This window comes from Miniopterus schreibersii (assembly GCF_964146895.1).
Source record: "Miniopterus schreibersii genome assembly, chromosome: 18".
In the NCBI taxonomy this organism is placed as follows: Eukaryota; Metazoa; Chordata; class Mammalia; order Chiroptera; family Miniopteridae; genus Miniopterus; species Miniopterus schreibersii.
The window spans coordinates 8,531,497-8,558,607 of record NC_138121.1 but is presented as its reverse complement, the minus strand read 5'-3'; the positions used below and the strand labels follow the sequence as shown (position 1 = coordinate 8,558,607).

The window sequence follows — 27,111 nt, the reverse complement described above, 5'->3', positions numbered from 1 at the left end:
GCTCTGGGCCAGGCCCTGTGCTGGGTGATGTTGGGGACACAGCAGTGACCAAGTCAGTCCACTAGGAAGACAGAAGCATCAACCAGACAGTAACAGCACAGAGTATTCACGGTGGTGATGAGGGAAGCTCAGGCAGGGGGGTCAGGGCTTGGGAAGCCAGAGCAGCTCAGGGCACCAGGGGGAAGTTCAGGGGACTGTGGTGGCCCAGGCAAGGTGCCTGACCCAGCCAGAGTTGAAGGGTGGCAGAGAGGGCCTCTCAGAGGAAGGGATGTCTGAGTAGGAGTATGCCAAGTGAAGAGAAGAAAGACGTTTCAGGTAAAGAAACAGCATTTGCAAAGGCCACACAGTGAGGAAGATCTAGTAGACGTGCAATTAACCCATCCGCTCATCATTAAGGCAATCAGCAAGCATTTCCCTGAGTTTCTTAACCTTTTTTTGTGCCAGGGTTCCTTCTGTATCTGGTGAAACCTTTCTCACAATTATGTTTTTAAATGTATAAAATGAATTCATAACAGAGGAAATAAGCATATTGAAATAGTTATCAAAATATTGTTTTTAAAATTTGTGATACAGTAATATCTGTGCTTTTTAAATCTATCCAATAAGATCTAACAGTGGGTCCGGTAGCTACTGTAAGAGATAAGTAGTGAATATAAACAATATTTTGAGATGTTTACAAAAATGTGACATCTGTGATTCTTATTGATGATACAGCCACGGGTTCTGCTAATATCGCTGATTTATGGCCTCATCTGTAATGGGAAGAATTGCTACATTTCAGTTAGAGGGTGGTAAATATAACATTTTTCTTCATTCAAGTTCACAGACCTCCTGGATTTTATCCATTGACCCCTTGGCTGTCTGTGGGCTCAGGTTAAGATTGCGCCATGCTCAGCCCTGCACTAGGTGCCAGAGACAAATGGCAGACTTCAGTCCCAAGGGATAGAGGAGGTTTAGGAGTTGAAGGAATGAACCAGTGGCTGGAGCAGGGATCACAGGGGTGAGGGACAGGGCTGTGAGGGGAAAAGGCTGGGCTGGTGAGCCTGAACTCACTCGGCACCACGGGCCTGGCTCTGCCCCAGGAGAAAGAGATGGAGAAGCAGAGGCTCCTGTACCAGCAGGCGAGGCTGCACAACCGAGGGGCTGCGGAGATGGTGCTGCAGATGATCAGTGCCTGCAAAGGTGCCCTCCACAAGCATCTGGCTCTCCTGAGCACACTCATCCTGTCTTCAGTCTCCCCAGCCCACCCATTTCCTGTGGACCCTGTGGCACACTCCCACCCCTGCATGCCTGTGGTTTGCACACACCCCAGCCCTTGCATGTTCCAATTGTCTTGTGATTTCTCACTCATCCTTCGGGCACGATCACATTCACACATTCCTCCAACCCCTTCTCTCACATCCCCTGCAATGGCTGCTTTCTGGTGGATGGAGAACACCGATCCCAAACTGGGTAGACCATCTTTTGTCCCCTGCCCCCTCCAGGAGAGACGGGAGCCATGGTGTCCTCCACCCTGAAGCTGGGCATCTCCATCCTAAATGGGGGCAATGCTGATGTGCAGCAGGTAGTAGTCGAAGGGATTTGGGAGGAGGGCTAAGAGGGTGGGAGGTTCCTGTGTGACTAAATGGCTATGCCCTGAACCTGCAGAAAATGCTGGATTATCTGAAGGACAAGAAGGAAGTTGGCTTCTTCCAGAGTATCCAGGCGCTGATGCAGACATGCAGGTAGGCTCTAGTGCCCATCTTTTAGTGAAACTGGTATGCTGTGGCCCTACACCCGCTACCACTTCCAGTTCTAGTTCCACTCTCTTGGTTCCAGGAACAGAGACCCATTCAGACTAGCTCAGATGACAGGGAGTTTATTATAAGAATTCACGTGCAACAATAAGGAAGGCAAAATGCAGCCCTTATGGATCCAGGCAGCTGGAACTGGAAGGCTGTTGAGAACGGAAGGGGCACCCAGCAGCAGGGAATCGGGTTCTCTCTGATGACCCCTATTAATGTGACTCTATGACTGTCTGCCTTTGCCTCCCTCTCGCTGTTGACCCCTCTGTAGCTTTTGCTATCTGATGGTTTCTGTACCCCCCCTATTTCAACTTGTACATATTTCACCCTTGCCCTGCGTTACTTCACAGCTGCCACCGCATAGCTTCTGCCAGCTTAGTTCTTGCTTCCTCTCGCCCTCTCACTCGTGGTTTCCCACGGCTCTCCACCTGCCACCGTGGGGGGCCGCAGGGCTCTGGAAGGGGGCCTCAGCATATCTTCCCATCTTTCCTTGCTTCTCCTCAGCGTCCTGGATCTCAATGCATTCGAGAGACAGAACAAGGCGGAAGGCCTGGGCATGGTGAACGAGGACGGGACCGGTGAGGCCCCCTCTTGGGCTCCCCTCTCCATGGGATTTCTTCCTTCAGGATCCGCCCCTCCCCCAATACTGCCCACAGCTCCTTCCCCCAAGACACCCCTCCCCAAGAGCATCCCCAGGTCCCCCCTTCCCGTGCAATGGTTCCCAGTCCTGCCCCTCCCCCATTCCCCATAGTCCCCACCCCTGGGTGCCCTTGTGTCCTGTACTCTCTCATCCATCCACCACATGGACCCCGCCTTCCACAAGCCCCAAGTCTCCCACCCTGGTTGCTGTTCTCTCATTAATGTCCCTAATCCGGGTTAATCAAGTCTCCTCTTTGCTGTGTTGTGATGTGTTTAACCTTTCTGCCCTGATCCTTGCCTCCTGCCTCTCCACCTCTACCTGTCCCTCTCTCTTTCTCTTCCCTCTTCTTTCTTTCCCAATGCTCTTACCGTCACTTCCTACTCTCTTCCTGGCTTCCTTCTGTCTCCTTATCGCTCTTTCTGTGTGGGTTGTACCCTTCTCCACGTCTGTGTCTTCGTCCCGGACCGTGTGTCACTGTGTGTGTTTCTGTCTCTGTCTCCTTCTGTCCCTTTTTCCCTCTTTTCTCCTGCTTCCTCCTCCCATCCTGTTGGCTGCCCCAGTCATCAACCGCCAGAACGGTAATTCCCCCAGCCTATTCCCCGTGCTGTGCTACTCTGCCCCCCCTTCTAACCCCCACCTGGGGGCTGAGGATCTGGGACATTCAGGGAGGAAGAAATTCTTTTGTGGGTCACTGTGCCCGCGGAAAATCTTGAGATCAGGGTGCACAGACCAAGATTCTGGTCCCAGATTAGCCACTAAGAACATCTGGGACTATGAACCATTCGCTTACCTTCCGTTGGCCTTAGTTTCCCTGTATATAAAGTAGGAGCTAGAGCAAATGGCAAAGGTCCCTTTCCAGATGGATGTTCTCGGGTTTCCAGACCCAGATTCGCAGTCCCCGGGTGGGGTGACCCCCATTCCCACCCACCCTGCTCCCCGACCCCGCATTGGTGGGGCCCGCAGTTCCCATCCACCGAGCCGAACGGTTGCCCCCGGCTCCCAGGGGATTGGTGTGCGCGCGCGCGCGTGCGCGCCTGCTCTGCGCCTGCTCTGGTTGGCCCGTTCCCCGTCCAGCCTCCCCTCTCTCTTTCCTCTCCTGTGTCCCTCCTGGATGGGCTTCGTTCAGATGCCCTTGGTGATTGGCCCCTGTTCACACACACTCCCTGCTCCTCCTGGATTGGCTGTTTTCAAGGCATCTGAGCCAATTGGCTGGCTTTCGATCCTATCCCACCCTGCTCAGAGCCTTTGCATGAAAGTGACCCCAGCCCCCATAATCCATTAACCCCACGGTCCTGGAGGAGTGCTGAGGGAGGTGCTGTTTGAATCTTTGCTGGATCAAGCAGACACTCCCGGATGGCACAAAAGTGGTGACATCAGAGGGACACTGATGTTGTAGGAAGACACTCAAGGTCCCAACTTCATGACTCAGGGCCCCTCAGGTCTCCATCAGCTGTCCCGGATTCTGAAATCGGGACCCCCTGGTGTCATGGATGTCTGTGGCCTTTACAGTGTCTTTGAAGTGGTGGCTGCTCCTCCCCGCACCCCTATGCTTTGTGCATGTGTGTGCAGTGTGCATGGGCCATGTGCGAGTGTGCTTTGTTCTGGCCCACCTGACCCCTTCTGGGCTCTGCCCCTTTTCCTACCCAGGAGAGAAGGTCATGGCAGATGATGAATTCACCCAAGACCTGTTCCGATTTCTGCAATTGCTCTGTGAGGGGCATAATAATGGTGAGAAGGAGAGGTGGGTGGAGAGGGAAGGAGGCTAAGGTTTGGGGACAGTCTGGAAGAGTTGCCTGAGTTCGTCTCCAGTTCCCTCCTCCCCTTATCAATGATGGCCTCACCATCCATCCTTGATCCCATTGTCCATCCTTTACTTTCAGCCAGGGTCAAACCCAATGCACCCACCTTCCTAAATCTCTTTTGAATTTCTGGAGTCTAACCATTTTGCTGTACTTTCACTTCCTCCGGCCAACCCAAGTCTCCAAAAGCAATCTACCAGAAGCCAATTTAGCCAGAAATCAATTTGCCCAAATGAGCAATTAGCCACATGCCATTTTTCCACAGGCATTTTGAAGTTGAGTAAATGTGGTGGATTTCCATACTTTGGGTCTGTAGAGGAGGGAAAAAAACCACATGGCATTTTTCAATGCATCTATAGAATCACTTACTAATTTGCTTATACTTTGCCAGGAGGAATGACTACAGGTTCTTTCCTAACTTAAGCAAGAGTTTTCACATTTGTTCTGGTTCAGGCAATTTAACCAGATCAAGGATGACCGGCAAGTTAATTAAACTCATAGTTGGTGACAAAATATAACCCCTTGTGGCACATTCAGCTTATAACACTAAAGGAACAGCCCAAATTCTGTCCAACAAACATTCTACCCAATGCCATTTCAGTCTCAGGGTTGCGGCTGTAATGCTTAGCAGGTGATTATGAAATCACAGACTGCCCAGAAATTAGCCTTCTTGACAAGAATGGGAGTAATTATAAATCTAACTTCTGTAGAACCTGTGCCCACTTGGCTAGTGTTCTCTAAGGTAACTGATTTATAAATATCTCTAATCTTCATTCTATTTAAAGATCTATTGCTTTACATTCTCAAAAGCTCTTATGTCCACAACTCATTACTCTTCAATGCTTAATAAATACCCTTCTGCCACATAACTAGGGTTCCCTTTCTTTAATTTCAGCCAAAGTAGAATCACTCTTTGGGATTTAAAATGAGTTTTATTCTCTGGGTCTGTGACTTTTTGGAAATGAGAATGTTCTTAATGGGGGGGATTTCTCTCTCCCAGCAAATTTGTGATCTGCCTAAGTTCTTGGATTCATTAACCAGCCCAATCAAATATGTATTTGAAATATATTTCAATCTCAGATGCCTTGCATGTCTTGAGTACTCAATACAATTCAAGCAAATGAATTGTACTTGCTCAAGTCTATGAGAGTATTCTCAGCTGATAGAGTTCTTTACAAGACTGGAGAGCTGTATATCTAACCATTTAGGCATATAGTCCGATTTCAATGAACACAAAGGAGTTAGCCAACAGGGTTGATGAGAAAACCTGTATATTTGCTTATAAAATTGTGAACATTTGAGTATACTTTATCTATAATGTGAAACCAGGCAAAATGGATATTTAGCCTGACACAGTGATTGTGAAGTGGCTATGGGGAAGTCGGGGAAAGTGAGACACGTGTGTGGGGGGTGCTTTCAAGGGCCATTAAAGCCATCCTGTGCAACATGACATTGCTATAAACATTAAAAGGGCTTCACTGAAACCCATGTTTGTTGCCTTGATAATCTGATGATTTGATCATTTGGCGAATGGGTGGTTCTCAAACTTAAGCATGACCGAGAATCACCTGGAGGCTTTGTTAAAATACAGACTCCTGGGTCTCGCCCCAGGATTTCTAATTTAGTAGCTCTGGGGTGGAGCCCAGGAGTGTGCATTTCTAACAGGGTCCCAGGAGATGCTGCTGATTTGGGGCCACACTTTGAGAATCACTGCTCCAGAGTGTAGCTCTTAACCTTGGCACTTTCTTTAAAGCCCTTTAAGAACAGCTAACATTCATTGAGCACGTATGTACCAGGTGCTGTCCTAAATCCTTTATGTATGCTAATGTATTAAAACCACAGACAGCTCTATAGAGTCTATTGTGACCACCGTGTTACCTATGAGAAACAGGCAAGTCTGTACTACACAGAGAGGTTCAATAACTTGCTCAAGGTCACACAGCTGGGAATTCATGCAGCCAACGCCTACTTATCTTTCAGGTCTCAGCTCAGAGGTCCCCTCCTCCAGCCTTCCTTGACTACCCGGCTGGGTCAGGCAGCTCCTCTGGGCCCCTGCAGTCCCTCTGAGTTTCCCCCATCACAACCCTGATCATTCTGCCCAGTATTCCCCACCAACACTCCTGCCACCAATGAACAGTGTATTATTATTATTACCACATTTAAGTAGAGAGAATGGTCTAATAAACTCCCAAGTACCCATGATCACTCTGTTTTAATAGTTATAAACTTTCTGCCATTGAACAATGTTTTTCAAATAGTGGGAACCAACTCACCAGAGGGTCATGAATCAGTTTATCATAGAGGTTCTTATCCTAATTGCACATTGGTATGCCTGGGAAGCCTTAAAAGGTACTAAAGCCCAGGTTTCACCCCCCAGATTCTAATTTAATTGGTCTAGGGTGGGGACTGAGTAGTGGGATGTTTAAAAATGCCTCCAGGTGATTCTAATGTGCAGCCAAAGTTGAGAGGTTGAAAACTACAGATTTAGTGGGTTGAGATCAGAATCCTTATAGTTAATGAGAGAAAATACCAGGCTGCATGGCACACAGTAAGGGTATGTGAAACTTCTGTGTCAAGTATATGTGGATGTAATTTCAGATTAAACACATGTACTGGGTCTCCATGTAAAATGGGTTTCCTACCATAGATTGCAGTTAGAAAAGAATGAAAATTACTACATGAGATTATGAGCTTCACAAGGGCAGGGATTTTGTTTTCTTTTACCGCTGTATCCCAAGGGTCTAGAACGGTGCCTGGCACATAGTAAATGCTGAATAAATTTGTCGTACCAAAGAATAAGTGGCGAATCTTCATCTCCCATTAGCACACAGTATATGATCAATAAATATATAATGAATAAATGAACAAAGAAATGACAGATGTTTATCTCCTCTGGCTTTTGGTAGGTGCTCAATATTTGTTGGATAAATAAATACACAAAAAAACAATCTCCATTTACCCTGCTACACTGTAGGTGCTTCAGAACCATATTTTGGAAAGTAATCAATGAATAAGTGACTGACCCTTTACCACATCTTGCATGTAGTAGGCCCTCAATAAATATTTATTACATAAATGAATAAATGATCCTCCATCTTCCTCAATCACAGAGTAGGTACTTGATAAAGAGTTATTACATTAATGATTATATGCCTTCCATCATACAACAGGCACTCTATTTAAACACTTACTGCATTAATGAATAAATGACCCACTGTCCACCTCCCGTAGCACAGGGTAGCTTCTCAATGAATGTTCATTTCCTAGATTTCCAAAACTACCTACGGACACAGACAGGGAACACGACCACTATTAACATCATCATCTGTACGGTGGACTACCTCCTGCGGCTCCAGGTGAGGATGTGAGGCTGTGCAAGGTGTGACCTGGACCGGGGACTGGGGCCGTCGTTGGCCCAGCGCCCCCTCACCTCCTGTCGACCCCCCAGGAGTCCATCAGCGACTTCTACTGGTACTACTCCGGCAAGGATGTCATCGAGGAGCAGGGCAAGAGGAACTTCTCCAAGGCCATGTCGGTGGCGAAACAGGTGTTCAACAGCCTCACCGAGTACATACAGGTAGGGCCCGCCCTCTGCGGGGGGTGGGGTGGGGCAGCCCGCGTCCCGCGCAGGCGCTCAGGCTGCGCTCCGGCTCTGCCCGCAGGGCCCCTGCACCGGGAACCAGCAGAGCCTGGCGCACAGCCGCCTCTGGGACGCCGTGGTGGGATTCCTGCACGTGTTTGCCCACATGATGATGAAGCTAGCTCAGGTTCGGGCGCCTCAGTTTTACTCCCGGCTGCTTCAGGGCACCCCCATCCGGCCAGTCCCCAAGTCCTGCCCCTCCGCTCCCTTTCTCACCCAAGTGCTCCCGGCATGTTCCAGACCGGTCCCCTCCCCGAGGCCAAATCCATCTTCCTTCTGGATTGGCGCTCTCTGCATGACCCCGCCTCCGCCTTTGCCCACCACCAATCGGCTGGCTTCCCATCCACACTTCCATTAGTCTGGTGTTTGGGCCCGCCCCCCGGCCCGGAGCTCGTCTATGATTGGTTGGTGTTCTTTCCTCTCTGATGAGGTCATCAAATTCAAACAGCCCCAGGGATAGGATGCCCGCAGGCTTCTAAGTGAGGGCCTGGGGCTGGAGGAGTTCTCCTGGCTGTAAGGTCCGTCTCCCAACTCTAGAACCTTCGTGCTCCCCTTTTCCCACCACTCCCTCCCCTTTGCGGCCTAGTCAGTGTCTGACGAACACCACCTGCATTTGCTCTGCTTCTGTCTGAACAGGCTGCCATAAATGAACACTGCACCAGGGCGCAGCGTCTGAAGGGGAACCACTCACATCCTAGACATCATACATACATCCGTGTATTAATTACCATAATTTTCCAGCAGATGGCAGTAAAGTGTTCTGTATATTATTTCCCAACAGGAAGAGTCTTCTTCTAATTTACTCAAAGGTGCCACAGGGGCTGGCAGAGACCCTGTATGGTATCATCCAACTTTTAGAAAGGAGTTAATTTAGGAATGCAATTGCTGAGTGCAATTGAAATCGAATGTTGGTGTAATCTTAAGATTCTAGAGACAGTTGGAATCATAGCATAGTTTTAGACCCCGCAGAATTTATTCATCAGCCATGGTCTAGGTTAGGTTGCAAAGGCCAGACATCCAATGCAAAGTGGTGGTTTATGGGGAAGGGGCGGGGAATGATCAGTTCACATCACAGTTTCAGGGCTTAAAGTGATGTCAGCAGAAATGTCTCTCTCCTGTCTGGCTTCATTCTCAAGCAGGCTCTCCCCAGGGGTTGGAAAAATGGTGCCCTATGCTTTCAAGCACCCCACTAACAGCTCCAGAGGGAAGAGAACCCCTTTTTCACAGGCGCTCCAGGGAAAGACCATCAGTTCTTTCTGATTGGGTTATTGGGTCACATGCCTATCCTGAGCCAATCATGGGGGCCAGGAGAAAGAAGTCTTTGATTGGCCAGACCTGGTCATATACTCACCCCTAGAACCAAGAAGGTGGGTTTAGCCTCACTTGCTCTGAAAGTGGAATTAAGAGAAGCCAGGGCTGGATTCTGGGCAGGCATATGCCACAGGCACCCATCCATCTCAGGGACTCGCAATCCTGGAATGTTAGAATCTTAGAGTCAGAATGCAGAGCTTTGGAATTGTGGAGATGTGTTAGGATTAGAATCAGCAGCTCCAGAACTAGCATTGGGTAGAAGGAGCCTTGAGTCCCATTTCTCTGCTATCCTTTCCCCTCCTCCGTTTTATTAGGTAGAACCATATGAAATTACTACTTTGTGGGTCAAAACGGTCAAATATTGGCAATTTTTATAGCTCAACCTAATACAAATATGGGCCAGGAGGCAGAATTTTGACCATGTTGAAAGCTTTTCTGGACCTTACATGAGGCACTGTGACAGGGGAGGCAGTATGTCCCCACATTTTCCCAAATGTCTTGCCAGAAAGGTTGTGCCTTCCATCCTTCTTCCTGAACCCAGAGTCCCACTTTTTCCATCACACATTCATTCACCAACCATGTGCCTTGCACCCATCATGGCCAGGCACAATGCTGAGCTCCTTCCCAGATCTGTGTCTCTGACCCAGCATTTGCCCCTGTCTGCCTCTGTCTGTCTCAGCCCCAAGCGTCTACTCTGCAAGCCCCATACTCCTCCCAGTCCTTGTCTGCCAGCCCTTGCCCCTACACATCACCTGTTGGGCCTGCTCCCCCTAAATGCAAACCCCACCCCCACACTTTTGTCTCTCTACCCCCTTCCCCTGCTTCCGAGGAACATGTCTGGACTCGGGTTCCCTCGGAGGTAAGAGGGGAGGAAAAAGAGGTCTTAGGCCCTGCTGGGTGGTGAGGAGCAGAAGCAGCTGGAGAGGGGGCAGTGTCTCTGCAGAGACCAGTCCTCACATAGCTGTGATGTGGGGTCTCTAGGACTCAAGCCAAATTGAACTGTTGAAGGAGCTGCTGGATCTACAGAAGGACATGGTGGTGATGTTGCTGTCACTACTAGAAGGTAAACACCTTCTGGGTGGGGGGAAGGGAAGGATACAAAGGTACAGACAAATCTGAGAATGGACCTTTGAGGCCCAGGATATCCTAACCTTCAACCCATCTCATATCATGTCAATATCAATGGGTTGATGAAGAATTCACATTAACAAACTTAGCACTTATTGAGAACTTATGTGCCAAGCCCTGACTGTGCATATATTAGTTTATTGAATCCCCAGAAAAATCTTAATAAGGTAGGTGGTATCTGTCACTTGCCATTAGCTTTTGCCATCGTTATCTTTATTAATGACTCCTTCAGCTATCCAGGAGGTGGACAAAGACAGCATCTGCCAGGTTCACGCATGATGCTGATTCAGATCAGGAAGTGACCCATGCCCTTTGAGGGGAAGCTTGGGTGCTGGCCAGGGAAGCTTCCACCAGCACAGTGGGTCCTGGGGAGCCATGGGTAGCTCTTGAGCTGGAGAGGGAGGCAAGCCATGGGACTCCAGAAAGGAGGCTCTGCTGGGCCGCACTGACCTGGGGCTGCCTACAGGGAACGTGGTGAACGGCATGATTGCCCGGCAGATGGTGGACATGCTGGTGGAATCCTCATCCAATGTGGAGATGATCCTCAAATTCTTTGACATGTTCCTGAAACTCAAGGACATCGTGGGCTCAGAGGCCTTCCAGGACTATGTCACTGATCCCCGTGGCCTCATTTCCAAGAAGGACTTCCAGAAGGTGAGTGCTGGAAGGTAGCTGGGAGTGGGTACCAAGTGCCAGTCATACACTTCCCGCTGCCTGCCGTGGGCAAGACACTTCTCTGTGAGCCTCAGTTTCCTTATCTGTGAAATGGGATAAAACAGCCCTTGGGGTTGTTTTCAAGGTGAAATGCATTAACACAAATGAGAAACATTACTTCTATTATTATTAATAGTTATAATATTATTATTAATATTATTATAATAAATAGAGATCAGTTATTTAGTTGATAAGCATCTACTGGGTTTCTCCTCTGTACCACAGATACAGCAGTGACTGAGATAGACACAACCCTGCCTTCATGAAGGTAATAGTCTAATGACAGAGGCAGTCACCAGTGGCCATGGCAGGTCTAAATAATGAGGCTGTTAGGAGGGAAATGCAGGCACCAGCTTCATTCAGGAGCCTGCTCACCTGCCTCTGTCAATCCCTCCACCCCAGCTTTACCCTCTCTCTCCCTATGTAACCCCAGCTTGTCTGCTCTGAGCCTCAGTCTCCTCCTCTGTGAAATGGGGCCAGGATAATAACATTCACTATCTGACAGGACTGCAGGGAGGGTGGGCAGTGCCTGAAACACAGGAGCACTCAAGAGCTGTAAGCTACTATTTTTACAGGCATGCCCTGGAGATAATGCAGGTTTGGTTCCAGACCATAGCAATAAAGCTAATATCGCAATAAAGCGAGTCACAAATTTTTTGGTTTCCCAGTGCATATAAAAGTTATGTTTACGCTATACTATAGTCTGTTAAGTATACAATAGCATTATGTCTAAAAAACAATGTACCTACCTTATTTTTAAAACCCTTTGTTGCTAAAACTTGCTAACTATCATCTGAGCCTTCAGCAAGTCATAATCTTTTTGCTGGCACAGGGTCTTACCTGCAACTTGTGGAAAAAACAATACCTGTCAAGCACAGTAAAGTGAGGCATACCTGTACTATTATTGCCACTGGATCATTTCCATCACCATTTTGTTTACTTTTCCTTGTGAAGTAACTTTAAGTTTATAGAGAAGTTACAAGAACAGCCCATCGAATTCCTGAATACCCTTCACCCAGATGCCCACATGTTAACATTTTACCACATCTGCTCTATGATTCCCCTTGACCTCTAAGTACTTTAGTGTGTGTCTCCTGAGAACATGTTCATTCTCTTACACAACCACAGAGCATTTATGCAAACCGGGCAGTTAACACTGATGTAACACTGCTACCTGCAGGGCTTATTCAGTTTTCATTCATCTTTTTCCCCTGTCAAGCGTCCAGTCCAGGATCAGGGACTGCACTGAGGCCTTCTGTCTCTTCAGCCCCCTTCAGTTCGGAACCCTTCCTTGCTCTTTGTCTTGCATGACCTTGACATTTTTGAAGAACAGAGGCCAGTTGTTTTACACAATGTCAGACAATGTGGTTTGTCTGAGTTTTCATCATAATTCAATTCAGGTTACACATCTTTGGCAGGAATATCATAGAAGTGATGTGTCTTTCTCCGTGCATTGTATCAGGAGGCACGTGACATTGCTTCTCCCCATTCCTGTTGGTGTCAGCTTGACTCCCTTGGTTAAGGTGGTGCTTCCCAGGGTCTCCACTGTAAAGAGACTATCATTCCTTCAATATCTTGTGAGGACCAGCTTTGAAACTATGGAAATATTGTGCTCACCTTCTGGTGTTAGAACTCATTGATAATCCTTGCCTGAAATGATTATTACTGTGGTAGTTGACATATGGTGGTTTTCCAATGTCATCATTACCTTTACCTTGATTAGGCACCATTTTACCATATGGAAGAGTTTTTTCCTTCTCACCCATTTATTTAGCCATTTATCTATTTATTTATTCATTTATATCAGCATAGACTCACTGCTTCTTTTATTCTAGGAGTTGCAATCAATACTGTTAATCAGCATCTAAATAAGCTCAGGGTGCCCTCAGAGTGGCTCAGTTTGTTGAGCGTTGTTCCGTACACTGAAAGGTCAAGGGTTCGATTCCTGGTCAGGGCATGTACCCAGATTATAAGTTCATCCCCCATTGGGGTGCATACAGGAGGCAACCAACTGATGTTTCTCTTTCACATTGATGTTTCTCTCTCTCTCTCATTCCCTCTAAAAAAAAAAAATCAATTAAAAAAAAAGATGGCCAGAACTTAAATAAATAAATAGGCAAGCTCAGGGTCTCATGAGTTAAGATAAAATGCCTCATACCTCTCACTTGTCCTCGGAGTCTCCCTGCATCTCTCCCCCCATCTCAGCCATTCCTCTCAAGAGCTGTCTTCCCTGGCTCACTCCTTTCTCACCTCCCACTCCTTCCCTGATTTCGGGCTTGCTGGTGTCTTTCCCTGTCACTCCCCTCAAACTACCCTGACCAAGATCATCAGTAACCTCTTCACCTCGACTCTCTCCTCTGACTTACTATGTGGGCACTTGCCTGCCCCTAGCAAGGCCCACTTTTCTAGGTGTCTGTGCCACACACTCCTGGGACCTCCACCTTGCTGCCAATCCCTCACAACGCCACTGTCCCTGAGCTCTCTACCTTTATTTTTTTCTAAAATATATCTTTATTGATTTCAGAGAAAAGAAGGGAGAGGGAGAGAGAGGTAGAAGCATCAATGATTAGTCATTGATCGGCTGCCTCCTGCACGCCCCCTACTGGGGATCGAGCCTGCAACCCTGTCATGTGCCCTGACCTGGAATTGAACTGCAAACTCCTGGATCCTAGGTTGATGCTCAACTGCTGATCCACACCAGTCAGCTCTGTACTTTTAGGAATTTGAAGAGCTAATATGTCTCATGTCTTCACACTGTGCCAGGTCCTAGGTGCAAATGAATTATAGATGACCCTTGCACAACACGGGTTTGAACTGCACAGGTCCACTTATATGTGGATTCTATTCAGTAAATACAAAATCAGCACTTTCTATCCCCAGGTTTTGCATCCACAGATTTGACCAGCTGTGGCTGGGAATCTGCAGATGCAGAGGACTGGCTGTATGCATTGCTCTATGCTACTTTATACAAGGGACTTGAGCACCCATGGAGTTTGGTATCCACAGGAGGTTCTGGAAGCAATCCCCCTCGGATGCCAAGGGATGACTGAAGTTTTGGGGGAGTCAAAATTTATACATGGATTTTCAACTGTGGGGACCAGTGACTGAAACCCTGTGTTCAAGGATCAACTGTAGTTCATCTAACCCATATAGCAACCTTAAGTGGGAAGGACTATTTTTATTACCATTTTGCATAAGTGGAAACTGAGGCACAGTGGGGTGAAGTAATGTTCTTAAGGTCACACAGCAAATAAGTAACAAGGCTGGGATTAGAACTCAGGAAGTCTAGCTCCAGAGAACACTGCCTCTGGATTCATTCATTAATCTAGTCCAATAAATAGTCCATGAGTGCCTCTCAGGTGCCAGGGCCTGGCTGGGAGTCTTAGGCCTACTCTCAAGGCTGGCAGAGTTAAGGAGAGAGTCTCAGTGGGGGCTGCAAGAGAACCAAAAAGCACTATGCAGAAGCTAAAGTGCACATCATTCATAATTTAAAAATGATTCTGCTTAGCAAAGGAAACCATCAATAAAGTGAAAAGGCAACCTATGGGTTGGGAGCAAATGTTTGCAAACAACAGATCTGTTGAAGAGTTAATATTCATACAACTCAAAAGCAATGAAACCAGTAACCCAATTTTAAAATGGCCAAAGGACCTGAATAGACATTTTCCCAAAAAGAACATATAGATGACCAACAGGTCCATTAAAAGGTGCTCACCATCACTAATCATCAGGGAAATGCAAATCAGAACCACAGTGAGATTTCACTTCACATCTGTCAGAATGGCTTCCATAGCAAGACAGATGACAGGTGTGGGCAAGAATGTAGAGAAAAGGGAACCTTTCTTCATGTTGGTGGGAATGTAAACTGGTACAGTCATTATGGAAAACAGCGTGGAGGTTCCTCAAAAAATTAAAAATAGAACTACCACATGACCCAGTAATCCCACTTCTGGGTAAATATCCAAAGGAAATGAAACCATTCTCTCAGATACTTGCACCCCCATGTTAATTGCAGCATAGTCACAATAGCCATGATAGGAAACAAGCTAAGTGTCTGTTGGTGGATAAGTGGATGAAGGATCGATGTTAGTGGATATATATACCCACGCACAATGGAATATTATTCAGCCTTTTAAAAAAAGGAAATCCTGCCCGGCCGGGCGTGGCTCAGCAGTTGAGCATCGACCTAGGATCCAGGAGATTGGGGTTCGATTCCCGGTCAGGGCACATGCCCGGGTTGCGGGCTAGGCAGCCTATCAATGACTCTCTCATCATTGATGTTTCTAACTCTCTCTCCCCCTCCTTTCCTCTCTCTGAAATCAATAAAGATATATTTAATAAATAAATAAAAATAAAATAAAAAAAGGAAATCCTGTCATTTGCTGCAACGTGAATGAAACTGGAGGGCATTATACTAAGTGAAAAAAGCCAGTTAGAGAGACAAATACCACATGGTATCACTTATATTTGGAATCTAAAAAAAAAGTCAAACTTGTAGAAACAGAAACAGAGAGTAGCAAAATGAGTGGGGTGGGGAATAGGGAGAGTTGGTAAAGAGTACAGACTTTCAGTTATAAGATGAATTTTTTCAAAAAATGGGTAAAAATCTCTGGACTGTTCAAGGCTTCACAAATCACAAGATTTGGCTGCATATACACAACACTTTTGTAGCTCAGTATCTCTGTTTCACAAAGTTACAAACAACCTGTAACTTTAAAAGTACGTTGGTTTTATTTTTGAATGAGTAATACATTCACATGATTACATATGTAAAATAATGCCCTGGCCAGGTGGCTCAGTTGGTTGGAGCTTCGTCTTGTGCACCAAAAGGTTTTGGGTTCGATCCCCGATCAGGGGGTGTGTGGGAAGCTACTGATCGGTGCCTCTCTCTCCCTCCCTCTCTCCTTTCCTCTCTCCTTCTCTCTCTCTCTCAAATCAATTAAAGACCATTTTTTAATGTAAAATATAACAAGGTATGAAGTGAGAAGTCTCCCTCTCCCCTCTCCCTCAACCTGCCCTTCTCCGACTCCCACTGCTGTAAGCATTAGTTTCTTCTGCACCCTTCCATCATTTTTTCCAGATATTATTTCTCTCCTTTCTCTTCCGATAGGTAATGAACTACTTACACTAGTCCATATCACTTAATATATTCTGGAGATGCGTATTTTCACAGGTCCCAGCACTGCACTTTGGTCCTGTAGGGCTCATCTGGGACCCCTTGCTTTGCTCCCACCCTACCCTCCGCAGTCAGGGCTGCCGTGGAGAGCTGTGCACCTCACAAAGGTGCGGTTTATGGCGCAGAGGCCGTGGGTGTCTAGGAGACGGAGCAGGGGTGCCGAGGAAGGCTCCCCGCGGCCCGCCCGCAGTGCTGGCTACAGCGTCGCTCGCACACGCGGCGTTCTGCATGGGCCGTTATATCTAAGAACAAGCTTCCAAGAGCGGCGTTGCTGGGGTGAGGGGTAAACGCGCTTGTCATCCGGACAGATTTTGCCGTCCATTTTCCCCCTCATTAACATCATGTGAGAGTGCCTGTTTCCCCACAGCCTCACCACCAGACCGCACTGTCAAATATTTGGATTTCTGCCAATCTGATAGGTAAAAAATGGTACTGCATTGTAGTTTTAATTCACACTTCTCCTGGTATGGGAGCAGTTAATCATCTTTCATGTTATTTCTTTCATATTAGTTGCTCAGTGAAACGGCCATGCCCTTGGCTTACTTTTCTCTTGGGATGTTGGTATTTTTATTCTCGACTCTAGGAGCTCTTTATATATTAACTGATTATAACTTTGTTAGTGATAGGAGTTGCACCTATTTTTTCAAGTTCATCATTTGTCTTTTGACTTCGCTTATGTTATTTTGTTTTGTTTTTGTCATGCAGAATACTTAATTTTTATGTAGAAAACCATTTAAAATATTTGGTTAATTTTTAATGAAACTGATAATACAGAAATACAGTCCTCTTGTAAAGAAATTCAGAACTTACAACTATGATTGAGGTCACCTTTGTCCCCACCCCCAATCCTGTTCTCATCTCACTTCTACAAAGGCTACCACTATTATCCATTCTCCGTTTTTTTTATTTCCATATTTCCATTCATATATAAATCTGCATTAAACCCATATAGCATTGTTTTATGGTTACTCAAGTTCTTGATGGTTGACAGAGTTCTTGACAGTTTGCAAAACACATCTCCATTAATAAGTACTTTGCAGAGTCCAAACTGCTTCAGTTTGGAAAGCCATTTCTGGTGGTTGAGAACACATTAAAAGCTATTAATTTATTCTTGGTCAGTACTGTTTTGAGGCTTTATTTTTTAATCTGCAAATATTTTTGGATATACATATAAATTAAAAGACTCCTTTTTAAAAATATCTTTGTGGGGATATAATTCACATACCATAAAATTCACCCATTTAAAATGTACAATTCAATGATTTTTTGTTTTTAGTATATTCACAGAATTGTGCAACCATCACTACAACCTAATTTTAGAACATTTTAATCACCCCCTCAAAAAAAACCCATACCCTTTGGCAGTCACTTCCCATTCCCCCCCCCCCAGTCCCCGGGCACCCACTAATCTACTTTCTGTCTCTATAGATTTGCCTATTCTGGACACTTTATATAAATGGAATTGTACACTAGTTGGTCTTAAAAGGCGTTCCTTTTATTTAACAAGCCACAATGTCATTATCACCCCTAACCAAAACCCAAACAAAAAATATTCACAATTCTTTACATCGTCAAATATCTAGTTGGGTGTTCAAATGTCCAAATCTCATAAATATCACATATAATTTTTTACAACTTCTTTGAACCAGGATCCAAACAAGGCCTACCCATTGCAATTGGTTGATATTTCTTTAAACCTCCTTTTATCTACTGCTTCTCTCCATCACTTTTGCTTTTCCTGGCACTTTATCTGCTGGAGACCCAGTGATTGGTCCTGTAGAGCAGCAGGCACCTGGCAGAAGTACAATATGAGCAATATGCATAATTTAAAACTTTCTAGTACCCATGCTTTAGAAAAAGGGAAAAGAAACATGTGAAATTATTATTATTATTTTAAGCCTCACCCAAGAATATATTTTCCATTTATTTTTAGAGAGAGTGGGAGGGAGGGAGGGGGAGAGAGAGAAGAAACATGGATGTGAGAGTGACACATGGATTGGTTGCCTCCCACACCCATCCTGACAGGGACCAGGGATCGAACCTGCACTCCAGATACTTGCCCTTGACCAGAATCGAACCCGAGACCCTTCAGTCCCCAGGCCGATGCTCTAACCACTGAGCCAAACCAGCCAGCGCATGTGGAATTATTTTTAACAATATGTTTTATTTAACCTAATATATCCAAAATATAATTTCAACATATAACCAATTAGAACATCATTAAATATTTTACATTCTGCTATTCATACTAAGTCTTCAAGATCCAGTATCTATTTTTTACACTTCGAACATATCTCAGTTTGCTCCAGCCACGATCCAAATGCTCAGTAGCCACGTGCAGCTGGTGCTACCGTGAAACAGTGCTGTTCTTGTCAAGTTCCACACTGTTTGGATCTGGCTGATGCAACTTTGTCGCATCACCTACTGTGTTCCTTGGTCCCCCGTTTCCTGTAAACTTGGACTTAGATCAAGGAGCTCGATCAGACTCAGCTGTGGAATTTTTGTTTCTGTTTTTGCTGTTGTTTTGCCAGCACCTCCCTTTTCGGTGCTGCATCCCTCTGCAGGAGGCATATCCTGTCCTGGTTTTGTGATGTCAGCAGCCCTCATATCAATGCCCAGACACATGAGTTCACTAGAGATTGCAGAATGGCCACCTTCTCATTTCTAAATGTTTCACCACTTACCCAGCATTATGTGATTTTCCAAACTCTTCACAAATCTTTGTATTTTTACAATATGCTTTTCAGTTTTTTATGGTTTAAAAAACAAGTTCAGAATTTTTTTTAAGGGGATTTTTTTAAATTTCAAAAACTGTAACAGTTACAGACACTTCTCTGTTTTCAAGATGCTTAATTCATTTGACAAATATGTGTTGAGCACGGTGTGTAGTAGTGAGCAAAACAGAGATCCCACCCTCAGAGCCGATGGCCCAGTGTGGAGGGGCAGATGAAAAAAAGTAAATAAAATAATGTCAGATTATAATCTGTGGTCTGAAGGAAATGAGCGGGGTAGCTTGTGAGAGAGCATGGGCTGAGTAAACACTGTAAGCTGGGTGGTCTGGGAAGATCTTTCTAGATGAGGATATTAAAGCTCAGAGCTGAAAGTTACCAGGTGAAGGTGGCGCGGGGTGGGGAGGACAGTTGCAGTATCCCAGGTGAAGGGCACAGCAAGTGTAAAAGCTGAAAGGTGGGAACAGAGGGATGCAAAGGGGGCCGTAGGGCTGGGGAGAGCTGTTGAGGGCGAGAGAGGGAAGAAATAAAGTCTGAGAGATGAGGGGGCAGACGTGCAAGGGGGTCTAGTTGGCTGCAGGGAGGACTTGGACTTTTAACTTGAATAGATGGAGCCAAGGGAGGATTCTGAGTGGAAGTGGGGGGTGGCAGAATGTGGTCTGACTCAGATGTTTCCAGAGTCCCTTCAGCTGTGTGTAGGGGACAGACTGTGGGGACAGATGGGGAAGGGGGAGACCAGGGAGGAGGTTGCTGTGATGGTCCAATGAGAGACAATGCGGGGGGCGCGAAACCAGGGTGGGGTCCATTGAGGGGGAGAGGGTGTGGGTCCTTGATCTGTTGAGAGCAGAGCTGACAGATCTGCTGATGGATCAGGTGTGGGTGGTGAGATGTAAGAGAGGAATCAAGGATGACTCAAAGATTTTAGCTTCAGCTCCCGGGTGGGTGGTGATGCAGTTCCTGAGATGGGTAAGACTGTGGGAGGACAGCTTTTGAAATCAAGAGTTCAGTTTTAGCCATTTCCAATTTGGGGTAGGGATCTGCAAAGAGATGGCAGGTAGGGTTTCAGTTGTGTCTGGATTCTGGAGAGCAGTCAGGGCTGGGATGCAGACTTGGTCATCACTGGTGTGAGATGACATCCAGAGCCTTGGACCTTAATGATATCTCCATGGAGAGTGTATATTTAAAGAAAAAGATGCCAATTCCAGGCCTGGGGTCCCCCAACCTCTAGGGGCCTGGAAGAGAAGAACATTTTAACATAGGAAACCGACTACAGTCAGAGGAGAAGGTATTTTGAAAGCAGGGGGTGGACAAATGGCCGATGACGAAGAGAGAGCAGCGAATCACAAGAGCAGAGTCTAGGACTGAATGGGGGGGATGGATTCCCAGGCCCCCACTGGGTGTGGAGGGGACTTCTAAGGGGGACAGTGTCACACGGCATCATAAAGGGAGGAGGACATCGTTCTGTGGAGCAAGGGTAGGTGAGGAGTTCCTGTGTGATTATGTCTCCACGCTCTGCGGTTTCTAGAGCCCTTCATGATTTGCAAAGCGTGTTACTCATTTAGAAAGCATTTTGCAAAGTTCTTGGCTACAAAGCACTTTTTAGAGACAGAAAATTTCGCTTTTGTTCATTCCCCAGAGCAGCATTTCTCAAACTGCATGTTGCAACCTACCTGTGGGTCATGAAATTAGTTTAGTTAAGTCATGACCAGCATCTTTAGAAAGAAAATAGAACATTACAGAGTGAGTTGCACAGTGAAAGTCAGAACTGTGTCATGAAACCTCTTTTCTATAAAATGTATTCTTACTGTGGGTGCAGTCAAAACATTTGAAACACTGCCATAGAGAGCCTCTTACATAGGAGAACGGCACCAGAAGGTTCAATGTAAGGGTCATGTGCAAAGTAAAACACTGGAAACAACTTCAATAAAGAGTATTATATTTATGAAAAAGGAATACTACACTGCAGTGAAATAAATTCATTTGATCCAGATATATATCAACATGGATAGTTCTAGAAAACATACAGTTGAGTGAAAAAAAGCAAGTTTCAAATTACATGATTCTTTAAATTAAAAAAAAAAACTGCACAGGATACATATTATTTATTTATTATTTTTGTGGGAAATGATGGGATATAGGTAGTTAAAGTATTGACATGTTTGGAAGGGTGCACCGACTCTGGGATAGTGGGTACCTTGGGGGTGGGGGAATGGAACAAGAGAAGGATACTAGAGAGGGCTCCAATCATACCTGTAATGTTTTAGCTTTAAAATATGTAGTATTTGAAAATATCTCATCATGAGCATTTGTTAACTCTGGGGTGATGAACATATGACTCTCTGTTACCAGGTGAAATTCAGAGGCCTCCATGTGTCAGGTGTCAATTATTTAGTTGCTGGATATGGGGGGGACACTTGGTTGTGGCGTGTATTAGTCAGGGCCTTATCCTCGAGGGGGCTTACCTGGAGGAAAGAGTAGTTTCCTAACTTGGAGAAAGAAGGAGCTGTGTGGACAGGGCTGGAGGACTCGCCTTGGAGCCAGGGACACAGCCAGCCCAGGAAGGAGGCCAGGGGGAGAAATGCCACAGCTCCATTCTCCTCCTGCTCCCTGACCCCAACTGGTGGGACCCCACCTACAGCCAGGGGACCAAGAGAGCTGCTGGTGCAGACCGTGGGTGCCATCAAGCAAGAGAAGGGGGAGGAAGGCAGGGTGGAGAGGGGCCTGTGTGACACAGAGAGAGCTTGGGGCAGCATCTCTTACCAATTACTACACGAGGGCTTAGTTTCATCGGTTTGCATCTTACCGTCTCTGACAATGGGATGCACCTTCCAGCGGATGGTGGCTCACCTTTGTGGAAAAGCAGCATTTCAGTACTTGAATGGCTGGTACAGCCTTGCCCGGGCCAACAGGCTGAGCGTCAGCCTCGGGTGCTGGCGATATGATTCTGGACTTTTCCGTCTCCCTGAAAAGTCCACAGTTGTTTTAAGAGGAGCTTTGAGCCCAGCCCGGCGTGGCTCAGCGGTTGAGCATCGACCTAGGATCCAGGCCATCAGGGTTCGATTCCTGGTCACGGCACGTGCCGGGGTTGCGGGCTCGATCAATGACTCTCTCATCATTGATGTTTCTATCTCTCTCTCTCCCTCTCCTTTCCTCTTTCTGAAATCAATAAAGATATGTTTAAAATATATATATATAAAAGAGGAGCTGTGAGCTCCCCGGCCACCCCGCTGACCTCTTCCCCGCCCCTGCCCACACCCAGGCCATGGACAGCCAGAAGCAGTTCAGCGGCCCGGAAATCCAGTTCCTGCTGTCGTGCTCCGAGGCGGACGAAAACGAGATGATCAACTGCGAGGAGTTCGCCAACCGCTTCCAGGAGCCGGCGCGCGAGATCGGCTTCAACGTGGCCGTGCTGCTGACCGACCTGTCGGAGCACGTGCCGCACGACCCGCGGCTGCGCACCTTCCTGGAGCTGGCCGACAGCATCCTGGAGTACTTCCGCCCCTACCTGGGCCGCATCGAGATCATGGGTGCCTCGCGCCGCATCGAGCGCATCTACTTTGAGATCTCAGAGACCAACCGCACGCAGTGGGAGATGCCCCAGGTCAGGGCCGCGCGCCTGCATGCTGGCCTCCCGGGGCTTCGGGGCGTGCTCCTCGCTCGCTGGGACCCCACTCGGGGCTGTGCATGCTTTGCATGAATGGCCTGGAGATCCTGGTGGGTCCTTGCTCTGCACGTGCAAGCCCATGCCTACCCTTCTGCACACATTTTATGGGCCCTGCAGTGCCCTTGCTCACCTTCCCAGCAGAGCCTGGTGTGCCCTCTCTTGGCCCTGGCCTATCCATGCCCACATTTTTTCACATTCGGTTTGAGGGCCCTGGGGGACCATGCCCTTGCCAGCCACTGTATGTGCCCCCAGGTCCTAGCGCTAGCACACAATGCCCATCCCACCTATTCTGGACCCACATCTCGCACACTCACTCGGAGGATGCAGCCCTGGTGTGCCATATGGCTGTCCATTTAGTCATTCACCTCCTACATGCTCTCACTGTAGCCTGGCACACTCATGATCACCCATGCACTCTTGGACCACCCTTTCAAACATCCCATAGGAGTCCCCACATGTCCTTGGCGGCGAGGCCTACTTCTTGGCCCTGGCTCAGCCCCTCCTATGCCCAACCCAAGTGTTTGCATGCCTTTACACATTCACTTACCCCGAGAGTACACTCATATGGTCTTAGCACACCCCTGGCCTACCTCACACACTTAGCTTGTATATCCTATCACTCACTCTCTGCCACTTGCACATGCCCCTGACACACCTCAGCCCCCAGCCGTGCCCTTGCCCTGGTGGCCCTCCTGCACACACACACATTGCACACCAGCCTGCATACACCTTGCATTCCCCTTAAACTCACACTTCCGTTTTGTTCCTCGTATGCCCCCAGGCACCTGCATACTCGGCCACACATTCTTGCACACCCCTTCCCACTTGTAGCCCAAGAGGCTTTGACTCCCATCACCTCCTCACCAACTGGGCCCCTCATGTCTCCTCAGTGGACACCTAACTCATGCACAGCTGCGCTCATGGCCCACACCGAGCCCTGTCCTCATGTCCTGGGCCCCTGCAGTGATCCTGGGGCCCCCTTGCACACTATGCCTGCCTCACATGCACTGACCCTATGAATTGTAGACCCCTCCCTCCACCCCCATTTTGGCCTCAGGCCCTTGCATGCCTGCCCTGTGTGCCCATCTCCACATGCACACTGAGCTCCACATGGTCACATATTTCCCAATCTTCCCATTTCACCACGCCCTCGCACCCGATTCCTCCCTTAGTCCTGGTGCCCTCTCAAGGCTCTTGCACATCAGCTCCTTCCCATAGCCCACAGGAATCCTCAAGAGTTTGCATGCTCAACTATGTCCCTTGGGGTACCATTGCATACTTACTACCACCCCTAATGTGGCCTAAAAGTGGTTGCACCATCCTTGCACCCAGATGTCTGCCACATCCCTGCACCCACCAGAAGTCCAGGTTCACCCCTGGCCCTTCATACTCCTGTCCAGGCTCAGGGAGCTCTGCCTTTCCCTTTGCCAGTCTCATGCTCCCCACGTGACACTCATTCCTTTAGTGTGTTCCTCTAAACACAAACTTCCACCTGCTCACCCCTTCCCGGCCCACTTTCCCCTGCTGGTTGGGAGTCCACATGTGCGGGTGTGGACCTGGAGCATTCCTGCAGCGGTATAACAGTAGCAAACACTACGTGGCACTTATGAGGTGCCAGCTGCTGTTCTAACCCAGCATCTATTAACTCACTTAACCATCACACCAACTCTATAAGGTAGGTCCTATCATTGTCCCCAACTTATGGAAGGGGAAACTGAGGCCCAGAGTTACATGGAAATCACCCAGCTACTCAGTAGCAGAATAGGGATTTGAACCCAGGCAGGCTGGCTGTTGTCTCAGGCACTATGTTGTCTCTCAAGGAAGCTAAAATCATGGATTCTGGAGCCAGCTCGTTGGGATTTCCAGTCCCACCTATGTCACCCCTCAGCGATGTCCCCAGAGCAGTGACTTTCTGGGTCTCCGTTTCCTCATCTGTAAAATGGGGTTAAGAGCCCCTAGGGGTTGTTCGTGAGGGTTGAACAAGGTACTATATGCAAGATGCCTGGTACGGGGCCTGGCCTTGTTGAAGTTCTTACAAGAGGACCTACAAGGGCTATATACGTTTACTATTAATAACGAAACATTGATTTCGCTTTAAGCGATTAAACTCTACTGAGTATAAAACAATATCGTTAATAACGAGGCGGAGAGCCGAGGCCGCTCCGCTGACCCCGGGCCCCGCCCCCGCGCCGCAGGTGAAGGAGTCCAAGCGCCAGTTCATCTTCGACGTGGTGAACGAGGGCGGCGAGTCGGAGAAGATGGAGCTGTTCGTCAGCTTCTGCGAGGACACCATCTTCGAGATGCAGATCGCCGCGCAGATCTCGGAGCCCGAGGGCGAGCCCGAGGAGGACGAGGACGACGGGGCGGCCGAGGCGGGCGCGGAGGGCGCGGAGGAGGGCGCGGCGGGGCCCGAGGGCGCGGCGGGGCCGGCGGCGGGCGCGGCGGCGAGCGTGGCGGCCGCGCTGTCCCGGGCGCTGCGCGGGCTCAGCTACCGCGGCCTGCGGCGGCGCGTGCGGCGGCTGCGGCGGCTGACCGCGCGGGAGGCGGCGGCGGCGGCGGGCTCGCTGCTCTGGGCGGCGGTGGCGCGCGCGGGCGCGGCGGGCGCGGGGCTGGCGGCGGGCGCGCTCTGCCTGCTCTGGGGCTCGCTGTTCGGCGGCGGGCTCGTGGAAGGGGCCAAGAAGGTGACGGTGACCGAACTGCTGGCGGGCATGCCCGACCCCACGGGCGACGAGGTGCACGGCGAGCAGCCCGCCGGGGCCGGTGCCGACGCGGACGGCGAGGGCGAGGGCGAGGAGGCCGGCGACGCGGCGGAGGGCGCGGGCGACGAGGGGGCTGCGGGCGAGGCCGGCCCCGGGGGCGCGGACCGCGCTGTGGCCGCGGCTGACAGGGGCGGCCCCTTCCGCATCGAAGGGGCCCCGGGAGGCCTCGGGGACATGGGTGACACGACGCCGGTGGAGCCGCCCACGCCAGAGGGCTCCCCCATCCTCAAGAGGAAGCTGGGGGTGAGAGTGCGGCGGAGGGGCCGGGGCGCTTTGGGGCTGGGAGAGCTTGGGGTTAGGAGAGACGTGAGGGGGAGGGAGACCCTCAGAGACAGGGATGCGCAGAGAGAGACAGACAGACAGACACTCAGACACAGGAATGGGCTCAGGGGTGGAGACCTGGAGAGAGGCTCCCGGGGGAAAAGGTGGTGTTTCTGGGAGAGACATATCTGGGGCCACAGAGAGCGAGAGACCCCAAGACGGCATTTGAGGGGAAACAGGACCAAAAACTAAAAACAACCGAGGTGGGGTCAGGGCCACTGGGAAAGGTGCTGAGAGATACAGACGGTTGTGGGGAATAAGTCGCCCGCGTGACCAGGACCCCCCAGTGTCCTCAGGCCCTTGGTGCTATGAGTACCCCATGAGGTAGGCTCCTCAAACGGATGGGAAACGTGGGGAGAAGAGCCCCGTTTGGAGTCAGCCTGAGCCTGCACCGTGCTTGGGCAAGGTGCTCCACCTCTCTGAGCCTCAGTCTCCCTTCTGTAAAGTGAGAGTCATAATCCCTCTTCCTTCCAGTGGGGGGGATTGTAAAACTTAGGTGGCCCCAGGGAACTGAGCAGAAGGGGGCACAGAGGTGAGCAGCGGGTCAGCTCAGAGAGGCACTCGGGTGGGGGCTCGGCTCTGACGCTTGCCCTGCCACCAGGTGGATGGAGAGGAAGAGGAGCTGCCTCCAGAGCCAGAGCCAGAACCTGAGCCCGAGCCCGAGAAAGCCGAGTGAGTGGCCTTGGGGCCCAAAGGGCACAGCCTCTATCGTTGCCTCCCTCCTGGACTGCGAGTCTCCTGAGGTCAGGGCCCGAGCCAGGAGGCTGTCCTGGTCACCCAGTGTCCTCAGCATCATCTAGCCCAGGCCCAAAGGAGGGGCTCTGTGAAAGGGAGAAGAGAAATGAGTGTTCCTCTCTTACCCCCAAGTCTTTGGGGGTACAGGACTCTGCCCAGAACACCTCCCCCTATGCTTCTCCTCAGTCTTCCTCATCTTCCCCATTTTGGCTCAAGCCTACCCTGACACACACACCCCCCCCCCTAAGTTGAAGAGGTGTCTCCTCTGGGCTCCCACAATGCTTTGAGCATCCTCACGCCAGCCCTGACCACACTGGGTTGCCAGTGCCTGGTGACAGATCTGCACTCCACTGGACTGGAGCCCATGAAGACAGGGCCTGAGGCTGTCTCATCACTACGTTCCCAGTACCATCTACACCTGGGCCAGGAATGGGGGTGGGCCCCCAGGGCACGGCTTTGAATGAATGAATGGACAAATTGCCGGGGCATCTCCTCACTCTGTTCTGCCCTGCAGTGCTGAGAATGGGGAGAAGGAAGAAGTCCCCGAGCTCCCACCAGAACCCCCCAAGAAGACAGCACCTCCTCCACCCCAGCCAAAGAAGGAGACCAGAGGTGGGGGCCTGGAATTCTGGGGAGAACTGGAAGTGCAGAGGGTCAAGTTCCTGGTGAGGACCCAGCAAGGGCATGCTGAAACTCCCTCTTCACGCCACC

General features: G+C 49.0%; 1 protein-coding gene across 2 annotated transcripts in view; it reads left to right on the top strand.

The window, feature by feature from the left end:
* RYR1 (ryanodine receptor 1) overlaps positions 1-27,111 on the top strand; it is a 98,417-nt gene that overhangs the window by 62,014 nt on the left and 9,292 nt on the right. The window contains exons 78-92 of one of the 2 annotated variants that reach the window (XM_081119961.1): positions 1,083-1,182; positions 1,485-1,564; positions 1,648-1,724; positions 2,289-2,362; positions 2,985-3,002; positions 4,072-4,152; positions 7,491-7,579; positions 7,672-7,800; positions 7,886-7,990; positions 10,156-10,237; positions 10,769-10,956; positions 22,181-22,522; positions 24,781-25,587; positions 26,267-26,337; positions 26,915-27,065. In XM_081119961.1, the coding sequence (XP_080976087.1) occupies positions 1,083-1,182; positions 1,485-1,564; positions 1,648-1,724; positions 2,289-2,362; positions 2,985-3,002; positions 4,072-4,152; positions 7,491-7,579; positions 7,672-7,800; positions 7,886-7,990; positions 10,156-10,237; positions 10,769-10,956; positions 22,181-22,522; positions 24,781-25,587; positions 26,267-26,337; positions 26,915-27,065 (2,394 nt within the window). The remainder of the gene's footprint in view (positions 1-1,082; positions 1,183-1,484; positions 1,565-1,647; positions 1,725-2,288; positions 2,363-2,984; positions 3,003-4,071; positions 4,153-7,490; positions 7,580-7,671; positions 7,801-7,885; positions 7,991-10,155; positions 10,238-10,768; positions 10,957-22,180; positions 22,523-24,780; positions 25,588-26,266; positions 26,338-26,914; positions 27,066-27,111) is intronic. The other variant, XM_081119962.1, reaches the window with a different exon arrangement.